The 16,479-nt window shown below is 44.3% G+C and overlaps 1 protein-coding gene across 2 annotated transcripts; it reads left to right on the top strand.

Moving 5' to 3' along the window:
- Positions 1–303: 303 nt before the first annotated feature.
- PPIC (peptidylprolyl isomerase C) lies at positions 304–15,261 on the top strand. Of its 2 annotated transcripts, none has more exons than XM_029218996.1 (5): positions 304–481; positions 6,809–6,922; positions 7,384–7,477; positions 10,364–10,548; positions 12,203–15,261. In XM_029218996.1, exons 1-5 carry the CDS (start codon positions 365–367, stop codon positions 12,329–12,331), a joined length of 639 nt encoding a protein of 212 aa, XP_029074829.1. In that variant the 5' UTR covers positions 304–364; the 3' UTR covers positions 12,332–15,261. The 2 variants fall into 2 exon arrangements, with proteins under 2 accessions (XP_029074829.1, XP_029074830.1); XM_029218997.1 differs by having other exon boundaries at positions 321–481; positions 12,159–15,261.
- Positions 15,262–16,479: the final 1,218 nt, after the last annotated feature.

Below are 16,479 nucleotides of genomic sequence, written 5' to 3'. Positions count from 1 at the left end.
ACGCTGTAAGTTCCTGGCGATACCCCAGCGCACACCCCTCAGCTCCCGGGTCCCGGCCGAGCCCGCAGCACCCGAGCAGCGCTGGCTCGCTCCGGATCCCGGCGCCCAGAGCAGCCTCTGGGTGGCTGGATTCGGCTGCGCCCTCCGTGGCGCGCCACTCCCGAGTCCTGAGCTCGGGTCGCTGGGCTGAACTTGGGAGGAGGCGCCCTCGGTTCCGGGCCTGCCCAGACTGCCCCATCCCCATCACCCCCGCCCCCCCCCGCCCCGAACCGGGAGCGCGCAGGCGCAGCCGGCCGAGAGTCCCACCAGCGGTACCGGAGCCTGCGGTTGCGCCCGAGGCGCTGCCCTCGCTGCCACCCTCACGATGGGCCCGGGTCCCCGGCTGCTGCTACCTCTGGTGCTTTGCGTGGGGCTCAGCGCTCTCGTACCTCCTGCGGGAGCGTCAGGCGTCCGCAAGCGAGGCCCCTCGGTGACGGCCAAGGTGACTGGGCGGCGGGCAGCAGTTTCCCCTCGTGCTGGCCGAGGGGATGGGAGAGCTTTGGGGACTGGAACCTCTCAGGGTCAGGGGCGGCGAGGAGGGGGCTTCCCGGGCGCAGAGGACGGGAGGCGGCCGGGGGGCTAGGTGGCAGGAGGCTGCCCGCGCTATCCCGGGAGACTTTGGGGGCGCTGGGCCCCCGCCGCCGGCTATCTGAACTTTGCCTGGGAGTTGGGAGAAGCTTCCGGAACCGGCGGGCCCTTTCTTCAGGAAGGAGACCGCCAAGTACTTCCTTCGCCTTGGCGGGGACTAGGGAATAGAAGCAGGAATAATGCGGGAGGGACGGGGACGGGCGGAGGAGACGCGTTGCGAGCGGAGGGGCTGCAGCTGGGCCGCCCGCCGCGGGTGTCACCTGACCTGGCAGATCCCAGGTCCAGCCCCTGTCGCGGTGGGGTCGGGGCAGGCATTACGTGGCCTTGCTGAAACCAAGGGCTATCTTCCTTTTCCTGTATTTAGGCGCGACCGTCCTCCCCGGGGAGGGAGAGGTGCGCTTTTCAGACTCTGGCGGCTGGTGGGTGGACCCCAGGGCTTGGGGACGGTGCTAGCAAGGCACAGGCGGCTCCAGTATAACTGAGGCCAGCCTTTTGATCACGATTGGGGGGTGGGGTGGGGGGACATCTGCCATAGACTGGTCTTTACAGCTTCAGGGCTTTCCCCACCATATTTAGCCAAGGTTAGAGGATAATGGGAGGGTGCAGGGAGAGATAGAGGGAGGGAGGGAGGGGATGATTTGGGGCCCTTGATGACCACTTCTAGAAAACCCAGTGGCAGGGGTGTCTTGGAATCTGGAAGGAGGGGCAGCTGCAGGTGGTCTTAACAATCGGTCCGGTGTCTGCCAGTAGAAATGATACTGTTGGATGCTTAAATCCTCTACCACACACCCCACCCGAGGAGGGGGGAGGACAAGGGGCGGGGGAGGTTCAGCCCAACATCTGATGTAGCCTAAGAGTGAACAGAAAGGCCGTGCTGCGAAGTATGTGCGGTGATAAACTGAGCTTGCTGGCTTTGAGCACTGATTCTCCTCCCAGCCCCTTGATCTTTGGAGCTTATCTAGCTTTGGGAAACTGCTTATACAAAGCCACATAGCTGAAGGGGGGGAAGTGGGGGGGGTTCTTCCAATCTGCAGATACTATTTGGGTCTCATGGGATAAGCCTTAAACATAAAATTCATGAAGTTAAAATGATGAAGGAAATAAACCCGGAAATAGATTGGGTGACATTTAAAAATACCTGAAGGGTAAGAAAAAAAAAAAAAAAGCCTGGCAAAGACTTAGGAGGCAAAGGGAACTGCATATGCAAGGCCTCCAGACAGAAAAGTATGTTCAGACGATGGAGAAGGGATGGTGTGGCTTCAGCCCAGGGATGAGAGGGGGAGTGGCTTGAGATGAGGTTCTGGGTGAGCAGCAGCAAGATCAGGTAGTGCCTTCCGGGCCACAGTTCGGAGTATGGGTTTTAAGGCAATTATTCTCATAATTGGAGGTTTTATTCTAAGTGCAGTTATAGCTGCTGAATGGTTTTAAGCATGGGATTGACATGATCTCATATATGCTTTTAAACAATTACTGTGGTTGTTCAGTGGAGAGTGAACTGGGAGGTCTTCAGGGCTCCAGGTCAGAATCTGGATGGTGGTGGCTTGGATTAGGGGGGGTAATGGTGGAAATGGGGAGCCAGGGAGGGACTAGAAATCGACTTTTGAAGTGTAACTAACAGGACTTGCTGACTGTTTAGATAAGGGTGGGAGAAAGGGAGTAGGACTGTCAGATGAAATACAGGATGCCCAGTGAGATGTGAATTTCAGATATGCAACGAATAATTTGTTACTGTGAGAACGTCACCTATAGTATTTGGGAACAGGCTTACCTGGGAAGCTTTTAGACCTACCAGTGTGCAGAGACTACCCCAGAGCAAGTAATCAGTAATCACAGTCTCTGGGAGTGTGAAGCTGTGGTTGGGAACCTCGAGGAGAGGGGAGGAAGCTGGTGGCTGCAAGAGGGGAAGAGTTGGGGCATCTTAGCCCCAAGTCCAGGGTGCTGTCACTGAGGGAGTTTTCAGGACTCTACTTTTGGAACAGTCACTCAATCTATCTCCTTTTTTCCCACCCCATTTGTCATTACGTTCTAAAAACTGTGTAGGCATGTCCTTCCACAGTTTCAACTCTGTTGAATTACTTTTTCAGTGGACATTTTAAAACAACTAATCTATTGGAAAGTGGAAACATTAAAAAATGATTTCTCTGAGTGTGGAAAAGTAGATTAATTGGCCATCACTCTAGTTTATTGTTTTCCCCAGCAGTCTTTACCTTTTCCTCTGATTTTGTTTAAAAACAGGAATCTGTAAATGAGAGGTGTGAAGTGCTATTCCCCCCAGGGCCCTTTAATGGCACTCACCTTGTCCATGAATCCTGCTGCCAGCTGGACACCTCAGCCTCCTGCCCATCCGTGGAGCCTCAGGTTTGGGCTCCAGCTCACTGGTCTCAAAATCCACCGAATTAGTGTTTGCAGCCCTGCACTTTCCAGCAGATGCCATGGGCTCTGTGCAGGGTCAGACACCGAGACTGTAGAAAATACTGCTGCCACCTTTCCAGCTGCACTCATGTCACAGTTTGCTGGCACTTTTCGCAGCTCTTGGAGTGGCCAAGAGGCTTCAGCTGAGGTAACAACAAGTTACCTAATGTCTGAGGCTCCTCCTCTGTTCCATTTCTATTTCCTCTGTAAGTGGAAAGAGAAATAATACCTACCTGCAGGGTTTTGCATATTAGATGTGATAAAGCATGTAAAATGCTTAGCCCTGATTGAAGTTCCTGATTAAAGAGGTCAATTGTTAGTGTTATTTGTGTTATGTTATTAATCCTCCTGTGGCAGTGCAGCCCTGAGAGGAATCATCATCTGGGTACAGATGACGAACAGGAGCTCAGAGCTGCCCAAGGTCCCATGGCCAGTTAGTGCTGGAGCTGGTTTGAGAACAGTTTCCTGGACCTCACAGCTCGTGTCCTTGGTGTCTTCCCCAGTTACTTTGGAAATGGAAGCAGGATTAACCCTACAGGGTTTGGGCCAGGCTATGTGAGTGCCTCTTGCCTCTTCCCCTGTCTCTCCCCACCTCCAGTGCCTTGTAATTTAAAAAAAAATAAATTTATTTACTTATTTATTTTTGGCTGTGTTGGGTCTTCGTCGCTGCGCGTGGGCTTTCTCTAGTTGCAGCGAGCAGGGGCTACTCTTCGTTACAATGTGCGGGCTTCTCATTGCAGTGGCTTCTCTTGTTGTGGAGCACAGACTCTAGGCACGTAGGCTTCCATAGTTGTGGCACATGGGCTCAGTAGTCGTGGCTCGCGGGCTCTAGAGCACAGGCTCAGTGACGCACGGACTTAGTTGCTCTGCGGCATGTGGGATCTTCCCGGACCAGGGCTCGAACCCGTGTCCCCTGTGTTGGCAGGAGGATTCTTAACCACTGCACCACCAGGGAAGTCCCCCCGTAATTTTCAAATGACTTTCAAGGGCAGCCTCAAGGGAAAAAAGGAGTGACTGAGGGGCCAGCTCCTGAAGTGCAACATGGAATTCAAGTGCCACCTTTTCCAGGAAGCCTGCCCTGATCTCCACAGATAATCATCACCTCTAACCGTGACATTTTATCTGTACATATCTTCTCGTGAAACCTGACTTCCCATTATATTATAGCGAGTATCTATGTGCTTTCTCTTCTGTGGGACGCTAAGCTCCAGGAGGGTAGGGACTTTGCAGCCCCACCCCTTGTCTAGCACGGGGCCTGTTCCCAAGGACACGCAGCAAAGTCACAGACGATATCAGGGTGAGAGGGTTTGCCTGGCAGCCACCCTGGGCCCACCTTCACCCTCTGTCTAGGTGTGTGTGCGCCCTGGTCCTCATTTAGTATCAACTGGCATTGAACTATTTAGGATTTTTTGAGTACCTGCGTGAGCTGACACTGCAGAGCACTGGCAATCTAAAAACACCGTTTCTACCCCTTAAGGGGTCCCTGCCTAGACAGAGCCATATTCATCATAAATCGCAGTCCAAGTGAACGCAGCCTCAAATTGAAATTTTGTCTTTCATGCTCCTAGTGTTGCCTAACAAAAGCTGGATCTCTCGGCTGGCATCCTTCCTTTGCCTCTGGAACTGGTGAGAGTCTCCCTTCCCAGCCGGTTGCGGTCAGAAGGGCTGTGTTGCTTCTCTGCACATGGATCACTTTTCCTGACTCAGTGCTTTGGTCCCAGAAAGAATTGCCCATCCTTGTCCCTGGAGGCTGCTCCCCTCCTTCCAGGCCTGCCTCCCATCACACCTTTGCCAGGATGCCTTCCTTCAGCCTTAACATTCCTCCAGAACAGGGGGTGTACAGTGTTCTTGGGGCATTTGTAACCTGGGGCCTTGTGCTATGGTTGTTCGTTTACTTGGCCTGTTTACATAAGCTCCCTTAGGACAGGGACTCCCTCCAGTAGCTTGTACCCTCACGCTGCCTTCTGCATGGATCTTTGACAAGTACTTGTTGGCAATAAGATTTGATTTCGTCATTTCCATTAGAGTTAGGGAAACTCTGCTATATTTTCTTGCCATCACGCATGAAGTTGAAGGATGCTGTGGTTTGGAAAAAAAATCATATTAGTATGTGTGCTAGGCTGCGTGTAAGAAAATAAGATTTTTCCTGAAGAGTTATGCTGGGTGACAGACACTTTTGCTTCATCTTCTTATGCTGCCCTCCCATATTTGATTCTCTTTGCTGTTGAAGTGTTCACAGGCTTTATTTCCTCTTCTTTATTTTAAAAGTCTGATAGGCTCTTCTAGTGTCTTATAGGGTGCTTCTTTACGATTACATACCCAATTCTTGTCCCGGTGCTGCTTCATTATTGCCTGTTATTGAATTTACTCCTTGGTTCAGAAATCCCTTTGGAGAACCTGCTTCTCTTTGATCCCAGCTCTGCATGCTGGCCTCCCGTGGGTGTTAATGCAGCTTCCTGAATTGTCCTACTCCACTGCACTGCCCATTCTCAAGGGCACCGTCTTCTGTGCGTTCTATGAAGTTTTACCATATAAATAATAATACAGTCTTTGCTGCTTTGGCCGTGTAAAATGGCAAAATACCACATCATCCTGTGACAGACGTCCTGACGTATTGACAGAAGCTCTGTCTTGAACTAAAGCTTCACAGTCTTTACTTCGTGATTTTTCTAAACTGTACGACATCTTTTCTCTTTGACAACCCTTCTTATATTTTTTAAAGCCATCTCTTGAATGTCTTTTTTACCCATTCAAACAGTACATTGGTTCGTATAATCTAAACTCGCTAATAGAATGCCCTTTGACTCCATGGCCTTTTCAAGCATTCTATCTCAGAATCATCTCAACACAATGATTCGTGAAGCAAGATGTATGTAATTTCATTTCAGATGAAACAGTTAAAAAAAAGTCCAAGAGAGCTTTTAAAGTTTATCTGCAAAAAAAAAGTGACTCATTTCTGGATGTGTGCTTGCTCTTTTCTGTTCTAAACTGTTGTGACAGAGTAAGGACACATTGTACATGTGCAACTTTGGGGACATGATGACTGAATTTGGTGTCTGAGTTTACAGGGTAAATGGTTCTGTCAGGACCTAGTGTAATGTTTGTTGTATTTTGGGTGCAGCTGTGGTCCTGGTGCCTTAGTGTGTCTGGACGTGAGTAGCAGGCCTTCTGAAGGAGTGTTGTGTGTTGTGATAATCTTTCACGGTCCCCTTGACAGCAGATGTCTACTGAGAACTCATTGGGAATTTAGCACTGCTTGAAGTTATGAAAAAATAAATCTGGATGGTTAGACTGTTTCTCTCCTCACCATTTTTTTTCCTCCTGCCAAGACTGGAGAGCATTACCTCTCAGGAGACCAACAGTCTCCACTCTAACCCGTGTCCGCAGAGCTAGGAAACAGGAGGCCAGAGCAGTGCTGGTCTGGGTTGTGGAGGGGAGAGGAATTCTTGAAGACATTACTGGCTGACTCTGACAGTATTGAGTCCAACTTTAAACCCAGTTTCTAGTACAGTGCCTGGCCTAGAGGTGGTGCTCCATAACTGTTTGGTGAATGAATATTTGTGAGTGAAATGCACCCACAAGATGGTTTCAGAGCTCCTTTAATTTATATCATGCTCCTTCATAAAATAGCTCCTTCGTGGTCCTTTATAAAATACTGGTGGGCAGGGCCCTTGCATGTGGATCAGTTCTCAGATTATCATGTTCCCTTACCTTGTATTGTGGCTTTTTCACATTATAACCTTCTGCTCTGCCTTTCAACCACACGCAGGTCTTCTTTGATGTGAGGATTGGAGATAAAGATGTTGGCAGAATTGTGATTGGTCTCTTTGGAAAAGTTGTGCCCAAGACTGTGGAAAATTTTATCGCTCTGGCAACAGGAGAGGTATGTCTCAGTTTTATTCCCTTTAACTGAGCAGAAGTAGATCTTCCTTCTTTTAAGCCAAACGTAAAGATGTATTCTGGGAAAATAAGTATTAAATTAGTAGATGAGATGAACTTGAGACATCTAACAATATTTTACTTTATTTTCCTAGAAAATCGCTATTCTTCAAGCCCTCAGTTTCCTCAGGGTTCTAGAAACTGACAGGAAACAGTCATCAAGTGAAAATGCAGACTTCTCTCTTTTTACTTGTGCAGGTTAATACTTTACCTCTATAGTTTATGTGTTTACTTTTCAGTCAGCTAATGATAAATTTCTATCAGTAAATTATTGCAGGCACCTAATCTAGTTCTGTAGATATTTTGTGTAATTTTCTCATTTTGTCATTTCCAGATAAACACTGGGGTTTATCTTACAGTATGGGTTATATCTACTTGTGTATTCAATTGACATAATCTCTTTAGAAAGGATATGGATATAGAGGAAGCAAATTTCATCGCGTCATCAAAGATTTCATGATTCAAGGAGGAGACTTCACCAGTGGAGATGGCACTGGCGGTAATGTTGTCTCTAACATTTTTCCTTTCCTGCTTACCCAGGTGAAACCTAAGATTAAGATGATGTATTTACCCAGCATATTGAATCCCCAGATTTAAGGAACAAAGTCATAAAGACAACCAGACTAATTTTTCAAGAAGGATTGAGTTGGGGTGGGGGGCCTTATCTAACAAAATCTTGGTAGGTGTGAATAAGTGAAGCCTCCTAATTTGTAACAGTATTGCTTTGGTGTTCATTATCTTTCCATAGTGGAGATATATTCATTTAGCAGGCTGTCTTGCAGTGCTTAAAATCCTAGACTTCTGGTATGTAGCAATACAGAAGGATGTCTGTCATAGCAAGGAAAGGTAGACTGAAAAACTGTACCCTGGGGTGGCAGCCAGCTGCAGATGTGCACGTTGGTGGAGGGGGTCTGGGGACATCATGCCAGAATGATGAGGCTGGTATTCAGGTGGCAGGATTATAGGTGAATGTACCTCCTTCTTTCAAAATTCTTTCATTTTAATTGTCAGCTTTTTCAATAATAAAAAAGTTAATAGACAACTTGTCAAAATTACAGTATACATTAATTTTTATCAACAAAGTTAGAATTCTATAAAGTACAAATAATTCAATTTATAGAGTTTAAGTATCTCTGAGCTTATTGTTTCTCATTGAGGATTCCAGCTACCCAGCTCCCTGGACTATTTTTCCTCAGAAATGTAGTGAATTCCTGAACACACACACAGTATATAACCACACAGAATTTAAATTTACTTCAGGTTTAAGATTTTTAATTCAGCAAATACTGGTTTTGGTGGATATTAAATTGCTAACTTTTTCAAGAAACAAGCCATTTTCAAGCACTATTGTTAATTTTATGTTTATTGCAATTTTTTAAAATAACAAAATGGCTGCCATTAAATGTTTGGATTTGCCAGACACTTCAGGAGGGTTACTTTTAGTCCCTGCAGAAATGCTGCTGGGTATGGGAATGTAGAATGGAGCACAGGAACATGTTCAGGTTACTTGGTTTCATGAGGTTGGTGAGGATGCTCAGGGTAGCAACCCCAGCTGCTGCAGAGCTGGGTCTCAGTGGAAAAGCCTGCAGCTCCAGTACGGGTCCCCTCAGGACTGGCACCCCACCGCCCTGCCTGGGGCCCAGCAAGAATGGTGATGGAGCTCTACTGTGTCCTCTTTTCTGTGTCCCTCTCTCTCTCTGCTTTCCCTGCTCTGTGTGTGTGTATGGGTTCACATGAGTTTTGTAGATAGGACCTTTTGGATCATTTAAATTTAGCCTAGACCTCTCTGTAGGCAAAACTTTGCTGCCAGCCCACCTCATATGTCACTTACCAACCAGCTATAAGTGGCTTGCCTTTGGTATCCACTTATGGTCCTTCTAACTGAGCCAGGATTTTTTTTTTTCTGGGTAAGATGAATTATATTTGATCTAGTCTACAAAAAAAAAAAAAACAAAAAAACAGTCAGGTTTCCTTAAATTATTAAATATTGTATTAATTACTCAGATAAGTATAAAATAAGACAATTACAAAGGAGTGAAGTTGTTAAAATATCTAGTTATTCATTCAAAAGCCATATATTGCAAGATGTAAACCTTAAGAAGGAAAATAATTAGGATTTACAGAATGTCCTTACTAATTCCTCTACTGCAACACTTTGTAGATATTGTGTTTTAAAAGTTAACTACATTAGCTATGAAGAAGTTTTGGTTGTATATAAATGAAGAAAAACGCCTAAGTGAGACCCAAGTCTTAAGGAAGTAGAATTTTTGCCCGGTCCTTCACAAGTACTGCATAGTAAGAAAGGAGATAACACAGGAGCTAACTGAGCCAGGACTTTAAGGCTGGCCACCAATGGATAAGGAGCCCTGCAGTGGAGGAGGTGGGTGTGACGGTCACTCAGGGTGTTAGAGGATGGAGCAGATACTTTTCATGGTCTGTACTGTTGTTTTATAGGAAAAATGTGTTCTGCTCTCCCTGCTGCTGTGCTTGATCTCCAGCCCCCATGCCTGCCTTTGGTTCTTCCGTTCAAGGTTGGCTCCCTGGGTGCTGCCACTTGCTGTGACCCTCTGTATCCTGATGAGCCCTGAAGTCATCAAGCCTAATGACTTCCAGGCTTGCGCTGTTGCTCTCAGTGCTGAGGCTCTTCGTGCTTAGGGAACCAGAGTTAGAGCCAGAAGTTCAAGCTCTACTCTGCTGTTTTCAAGTTTGATAACCTCTGTTTCCTATTCAAAATGGGAATGAGAAAACCTATTCTGTAGGATTGTTGTGAGAATTAACTAAGGGTGTATATTAAGTGCGTATTGTACTCTGGTTGGCTGCAGAGGTAGGAGTGATCCAGGGCAAGTGACCTGAACCTCAGGACAGAGGTGGAGCCACTAAGTTGGCTTATCCACCTTTCCATTGGGCTTCACAATGTCATCCCGCCCTTCAGTTCCTTCTCGTTTCAGAGTGAAATCACTGACTTGCTTGTTCAGGGTTTGGGTCTTGGTTTGAGGCCAGAGGGCATCCTCCCATCTTGTGTCATACTTAAGGCTTTTGTTTATTTGTTTTGGTCCCTGATGCCCTGTTTCCTTAAGGAGCTAATTTTCTAAAAAAAATTTTTTTGGCCGTGCTGCGCGGCATGCAGGATCCTAGTTCCCCAGCCAGGGATCTAACCCATGCCCCCTGCAGTGGAAGCATGGGATCTTAACTACCGGACCTCCAGGGAAGTCCCCGTTAATTTTATCCTCTGCTTTATTTCTCCTTATATTTGACCATCTTTTCCCCATCCCCACCTCCTACAGGGTTCTATTAACCAATCTACTCAAACCTTATATTCCCCTTTGAAGAATTTACTTTCATTGAACATCTGTTGTCTCTCCCCTTTTTGTTTTGTCTCACTCAGGTATAAGCATTTATGGCGAGACATTTCCAGATGAGAACTTCAAACTGAAGCATTATGGCATTGGGTGGGTCAGCATGGCCAATGCTGGGCCTGACACCAATGGCTCTCAGTTCTTTATCACCTTGACCAAGCCCACCTGGTTGGATGGCAAACATGTGGTATTTGGAAAAGTCATTGATGGAATGGTAACTTGATGTATTATTTTTTCTCATTCAAAGATTTATAATGAGAGTACTCTTAGTGATTTTATCTCCAAATGTGCTTGTTAGAGAGCCATAATTATATGCTGACTGGCCTCTTCAAAGGTGAATAAATTATATATGGTGTGGTATTTTTAATTGTTATGAGCATTGGGGCAGAAGCTGGGGACTTGACAGGGAGAAGTTGAGTACTTAATTCATCTCACACTTGAAATAAGTGGAAACTCTTTTTAAAGTAACCAGATAAAATCCCATATGTACATACAATGAAATATTATTCAGCCTTAAAAAGGAAGGAGATCCTGTCACATGCTACAACATGAATAAACCTTTGGAATGTTAAAGAAAACAAGCCAGTCACAAAAAGGCTGTATGATTCCATTCAAATGAGGTATCTAAAGTAGTCAAATACATGGGAACATAAAGCACGATGGCGGTTGCCAGGGGCTGGGGGGATGAGGAAACCGGGAGCTAGTTTCAGCGGGTATCTCTATAGATCTTCAGTTTTATAAGATGAAAAAGTTCTGGAGTTTAGTTGCACAATAGTGGGAATATGCTTAAACTGATGAACTGTACACTTAGAAATGGATAAGACGGCAAATTTTATGTTATGTGTTTCTTACCACAATTCAAAATAAAATATTTTTAAAAGCCCTGAGCCCCATGTGGTTTATTTTTAAAACCCCTGAGCCTCCAGAGGTGGGCCCGCGAATAAGCGTGTTAAAAAATTGTGGTAAAATGTACACAACATAGAAATTTCCATTTTAACCATTAAATAAGCAGTTTTTAAAGTGCCACAGGTAATTCGGATGTGTAGCTGCTGCTTTAGGTACACGTGTGCACATATGAACCCCCACACACAATCTATTTAGAAATATATATTATTGATATTATTAGAAGAATGCTGGTCGTTTATCTTAAATTAACCTAAGTCAGCCAGAGACTGGATTAGCTGACACCATGTCCAAAGCGCTCAGAGACTTTGTTGCTATTTTTGTCTCAGCGCTGTTTGGGAAACTCATCAGAAGTCCACTTGCCTAGTCCTGGCCCAGTATGTGATATAAATTAGTCCATGAGCTTGTGAAGCCTTCCGGAGTAGAGAAAGGGGCCTTTTACACGACTGTGGGGTTGGGGTTACATTAGTAGCAGACTCAACCTGTAGATTACTGGCTGGGGTCAGCTTTAAAATGGACAAACCCAGAACTAGCTCCACTACTAAATCTGCTTTCTGGCTCATTTTCTTATGCCTAGACCTCTTATAGAGTGGAGCTGAAATTGTCTCAAACTCCATGTTAACTCTTAAGTTGGGTTGTAACAAGTGAATAGAAATACTTTTTATTAGCGCTAGATGTTTGCAAAAATATCTAATTTTTTTAGAATATAAAATGCTAATAATAAGAAGAGAGGATATACACAAATATGCTCTCTGATTAGCAAGCTAGTGGGTACATTTTATTCTGTTATATATAAATTTCCTGACTAAATTTTCCATAGTTATCTTGCATGGTTTTCGTAATAATAGAAAAAGCAAAAACAACTTATTTCCCACTAGGGCTTTCAGACTTCACATTGATTTTACCTCTTGATCACCACAGTTGCTGGTCAGAAGTGATCCATGGGTCTACTTTTCTCTCACCAGACGGTGGTCCACTCCATAGAACTGCAGGCAACTGATGGGCATGACCGTCCACTCACCAACTGCTCCATCATCAACAGTGGCAAGATAGATGTGAAAACGCCCTTTGTGGTAGAGGTCGCTGACTGGTGATACAATTGGCAGAAAACAAAGAAAAACACGCTCTGCCAGGGGTGTGTGTGTGTGTGTGTGTGTGTGTCTGTGTGTTGATTCTTAAAAGTTACTGTTTTGCTTTGTTTTTTAACTTTATTCTGTTTTCTACCCCGGATCACAGGAAGGTTATAGAAAGCAACCACTCAAAGTTTAGTTAGCATGAATTTTGGTAAATCACTTGTTTAGGGACTTTGCACTTAAAAGACATATCCCTTTCCTCCAATGGTGCTGTTTTTAAACTAGAAAACTTTGTATTGGCTATTTTCTTTTGAAGAACACAATCATTTCTTTGCTGGATTAATTGTGACCCCCAAATTCAGTGATGCTGAAGATTTGTCTGAAAAAAGATGGGAACAAGAAGTTTATTACTTTGTATTCAAACAGAAATTCTTTTCAGGTAAAGGGAGATTTGATTAGTATTATCTGATATATGTCACAGGGACTTTTACCTGATGAAAGGTGCTTTGGTATTCTCTATATTAAATACTTTTTATGTAGATCAGTTATTTTTGCAAGACTTTCTTTTAACCTGAAGTGCTTTAAAACAAAAAGTAATGTACAAAATATATGCATTTTAATGTTAATAATGAAAGATTAGCGAAGGTTCTGTAAGTCAAAATATTAGCACAGCTGGATAATTTGGGATGGGAATGCACAGAAATGATGCCCATCCATATCCCAAATACTTGAGCTGATTATTCACTAATTTTTACTTGGTGTAACATGTTTAGAAATTTCCCTTGAGTCCAGTTGCAACACAAAGGAGTCTTTCTTCACTTACATAGTGGGGATGAAGATTCGGGCTGTACTTAAACTAGATGGGAAAGTAAAATCTTATTGGTGGGGCCTTGTTGTAACATACCTGGCTGTACCAGAATGTGCCTGATCTCTGTTCAAGTGGGAGTGGTAGTTGTTAAATGGCCCCATTGCTTCTCCCCAAAATTACATCCCTTGAGCTGTATTCTAAGAAAACCGCTTCAATGAGAGATGAGGTGAAATGAGCATTCTTACTGCTGATAGGGGTGTTAATTGCTACAATCCTCCTGAAGAGCATTTTGTTATTTTTTTTCCAAAAAACTTCATTAAAGGCCTTTGATATGCCAGGTACCATTTTTTGAGTTTGGGGAATACAGCAGTGGACAGCGAGAAAAAGGCATCATGGAACTTACATTCTAGTGATGAAGACAGAATAAATGAGGTAACAAATAAAAGGGTGTTGACACTGTAAAGAAAACACACCAGGTTTGCTGGAAAGGCCCAGGTGCGGGTGAGGGAGAGGGGCGCTGTTTGGGTGGTCTCATGGGGGGACATTTGAGCTGAGCTCTGAGGAGAGAGAAGAGGCGGCTGTCAGGCCAGATCTGCGATCCAGGCCTTCCAGGCAGAGAAGGGAGAGATAACACGAGGGTCCTGAGGTGGAATGTGTGGATTCCAGGGCAGAAGAGAAAGCTAGTGTGCTGCAGCCTGAGAGGTCAGAGAGTAAGGCTGATAATGGAGCATTTGGGGCCTGGGGTGCCAGGGCAGAGCTCTTCTTTTATTCCCAGTACAGTGGGGAGCTATCAGGTTTAAGTTGTGGGGGGGGGCATGATATGATCTGCATTTAAGACTATTTTGTCTACTACGAGGAGGAGTTTTATAGGGGGTTGAAGTACATACCAGGAAACTCAAAACATTCGTATCCTTTGGAATCCCACTCCTGGGACTTTGCTGTAGACGATGATCTGAACTTGAAAGCGTGACAATGCTGTGGACGGTCTGGCAACCAGTCCCCCTTGGTCCGGAGATGGCCACCTGTTTTCTTTGAGGAATCACACCATCCTTTCAGACACCTCTTATCCTTAGGGTGGACTGACCCTACAGATGGGTACATGCCTGGCCTGGCAAACTCATTCATTAACTCACTTGATAAATACTAGATGCTGGAGAGAGCTGCAAACGGAACTGCCAGCCCTCGTGGTTCCCATGGAAGGAGACAAATAATTTGTACATATACCACGCGAATATATAACAGAACATCAGGTAGTCATAAGTCCACAAAGAGAAACAGGGAGAGAGACTAGAGAGTGAAGAGGGGATCAGGGCAGTCCCTGAGTAGGGCCTGAAGGAAGTGAGAGGGCAGCAAACCATGGGGACATTGGGGGAAGTGTGAGCAAGGCAGAGGGGACAAGAGTAGTGGCCCCGGATGAAGGGCAGACTGGTGGGCTCAAGAAACAGCAAAGGGTCCAGGTGTGCAGAGTGAGGGCAGTGGAGGAGTCAGATGGGAGAGGTGGGAAAGGGAGCAGGGGGTCCTATAGGCCAGTCAGAACATTCCCTTGTCCTGGCCCCAGTGACAGGCTCAGAGTTACATGTTTGACCCCAGTCATATTAGTGAGCTTCAACTGTGGGAGTTCTGCTGGGAGAAATGCTAGGACAGAGCTGCTGTTTCTTATGGGAAGAGGTAAAGGAGCAGACGTGAGAATGAAATCAGCACAAAGGGAAGCTGGTCCAGGAGATGGAAGATGGATTCCTGAAGACACTGCTGAGCCCCTAAGTCTAGCCATGCCTGAAGCCAATCTCTACCCCTAGCTTTTTAATTACCCAAGCTAATACAGTTCCTCTTTTGCTTAAGCCAGGGTGAATTGATTTCTTGTGACTTACAGCCTAAAGTCTTTGTCTAATACAGCAATATTGGAAAAGTTTTACGTATAAAGATGTGAACTGCAGAATTGTTTATGATTGCAAAATACTGGAAGCAACTTGAATGTCCCAAAATGGTTATAAAGGAGTAGTATGCATTCATTAAGACTGATGCTACCAAACTTAGAGTACCGTGTTATAAAGAAAAAAGTAGAAATTCTGTATGCAACACGATCTCAATTATGTAAATACATTCTCATAAAGCAAAATCAATAAAATGTAGATTGACATAAAAACAAATGCAAATGGTGGGATTTTTAAAACTCATGTTTATATTTTCTTTACTTTTTGTCTTCGAATTTTTCTCTAGACTGTATTTCTTTATAATACAATACTTGGGAAAAAACTTATTGAAATTTCTTTTAAAGGTAACACAGGAGGAAATTGGAAACAAATGTCCTCATACATATACAGTGCCTTAAGTCTCAAATGTCAGAAAGCACATAAGCCACTGCTACGCCCCCATGCATAAGGACATGTACTTTCTACCATATTTGCCATCTAGCTTTTTCATGAGTATGAACATAATGAGATCTCTCTTGTGATAAAGCAAAAATTGGTTCATTTTGGAAGTGCTGAAATTCTGAGACCACTAGTGCACAGGTAGCAAACCGTCAGGGTGTCTGTTATCGCAGATGATCTATGAGCTAACGTCACCCCCCTGCTAAAAGCAGTTTATCCTGAGGGTCAGGCTGTATACTAAAAACATCAGCAAACTGATAGCTACATATAAACTATTGCTTTATAAAAAGGTCTATGTTTTCTGCAAAGGCTTTTGAAATAAACAGCTCACTATTTAGCCAATCATGCTGCTAAAAGGACACAAACGTAGCCAAGGGTGTGTATGGAATCACAGGAAAATTACACTGGCTGCTACCACCGCCATGCCCACATTATTATAATTCAGTCTTGAATCACTTTAATAAACAATTTAAACATTTTGGTATCCTTAGCCACAAGTTGTTTAATTCCAAGTGCTATTTAGCAATTTTCTGGAATATCAGATAAGAATTTAGTAAAATTCTTGGGTCAGATTAATTAGAATGACACTTGCAAAATTATTGACTACTCCATTTCCGATGAGTTTTTAGAACTCATTAACCTCATTTTTTAGTTCAGCTGTTTTGAATTACATAAAGACAAAAATATGGCAAGGATTTTATAGCAGGAAAAGGATTTTTGTTTTCCAAATTCCTATAATTCAGGCAGCTGAAGAAATCTTTGATCTCGAAGGCTTAGAAATTCAAAGCCCCTCAAGGCACTTTTTTTTTTTTTTTAAGTAAGAAAAAGTAAAAACAGTATTTGTAATGGAAAATTTTGGTGCTGTTAAGTACATAATGGCTTTTACTTGTCTGCAGTTCATCTCATGGACTTGATTTTGGCCAAGTCTAAGTGTTAGGTGTGATACAACATCACCTGCTTGGAGATTTGCTAGTGTTACTGATATTCTAGAG

The sequence above is a fragment of the Monodon monoceros genome, unplaced genomic scaffold, assembly GCF_005190385.1.
Source record: "Monodon monoceros isolate NGI ecotype Baffin Bay Population unplaced genomic scaffold, NGI_Narwhal_1 Super_Scaffold_12, whole genome shotgun sequence".
Taxonomy (NCBI): Eukaryota; Metazoa; Chordata; class Mammalia; order Artiodactyla; family Monodontidae; genus Monodon; species Monodon monoceros.
The sequence above is the reverse complement of the archived record's forward strand: the minus strand, read 5'-3'. Positions and strand labels throughout refer to the sequence as shown.

Bases quoted from the DNA above. Each gene is read 5' to 3' on its own strand.
- PPIC (XM_029218996.1), top strand. From the start codon at position 365: ATGGGCCCGGGTCCCCGGCTGCTGCTACCTCTGGTGCTTTGCGTGGGG. The intron at 6,923-7,383 runs GTATGTCTCAGT...TAATCTCTTTAG, and splicing joins TCGCTCTGGCAACAGGAGAG to AAAGGATATGGATATAGAGG. The intron at 7,478-10,363 runs GTAATGTTGTCT...TGTCTCACTCAG, and splicing joins CAGTGGAGATGGCACTGGCG to GTATAAGCATTTATGGCGAG.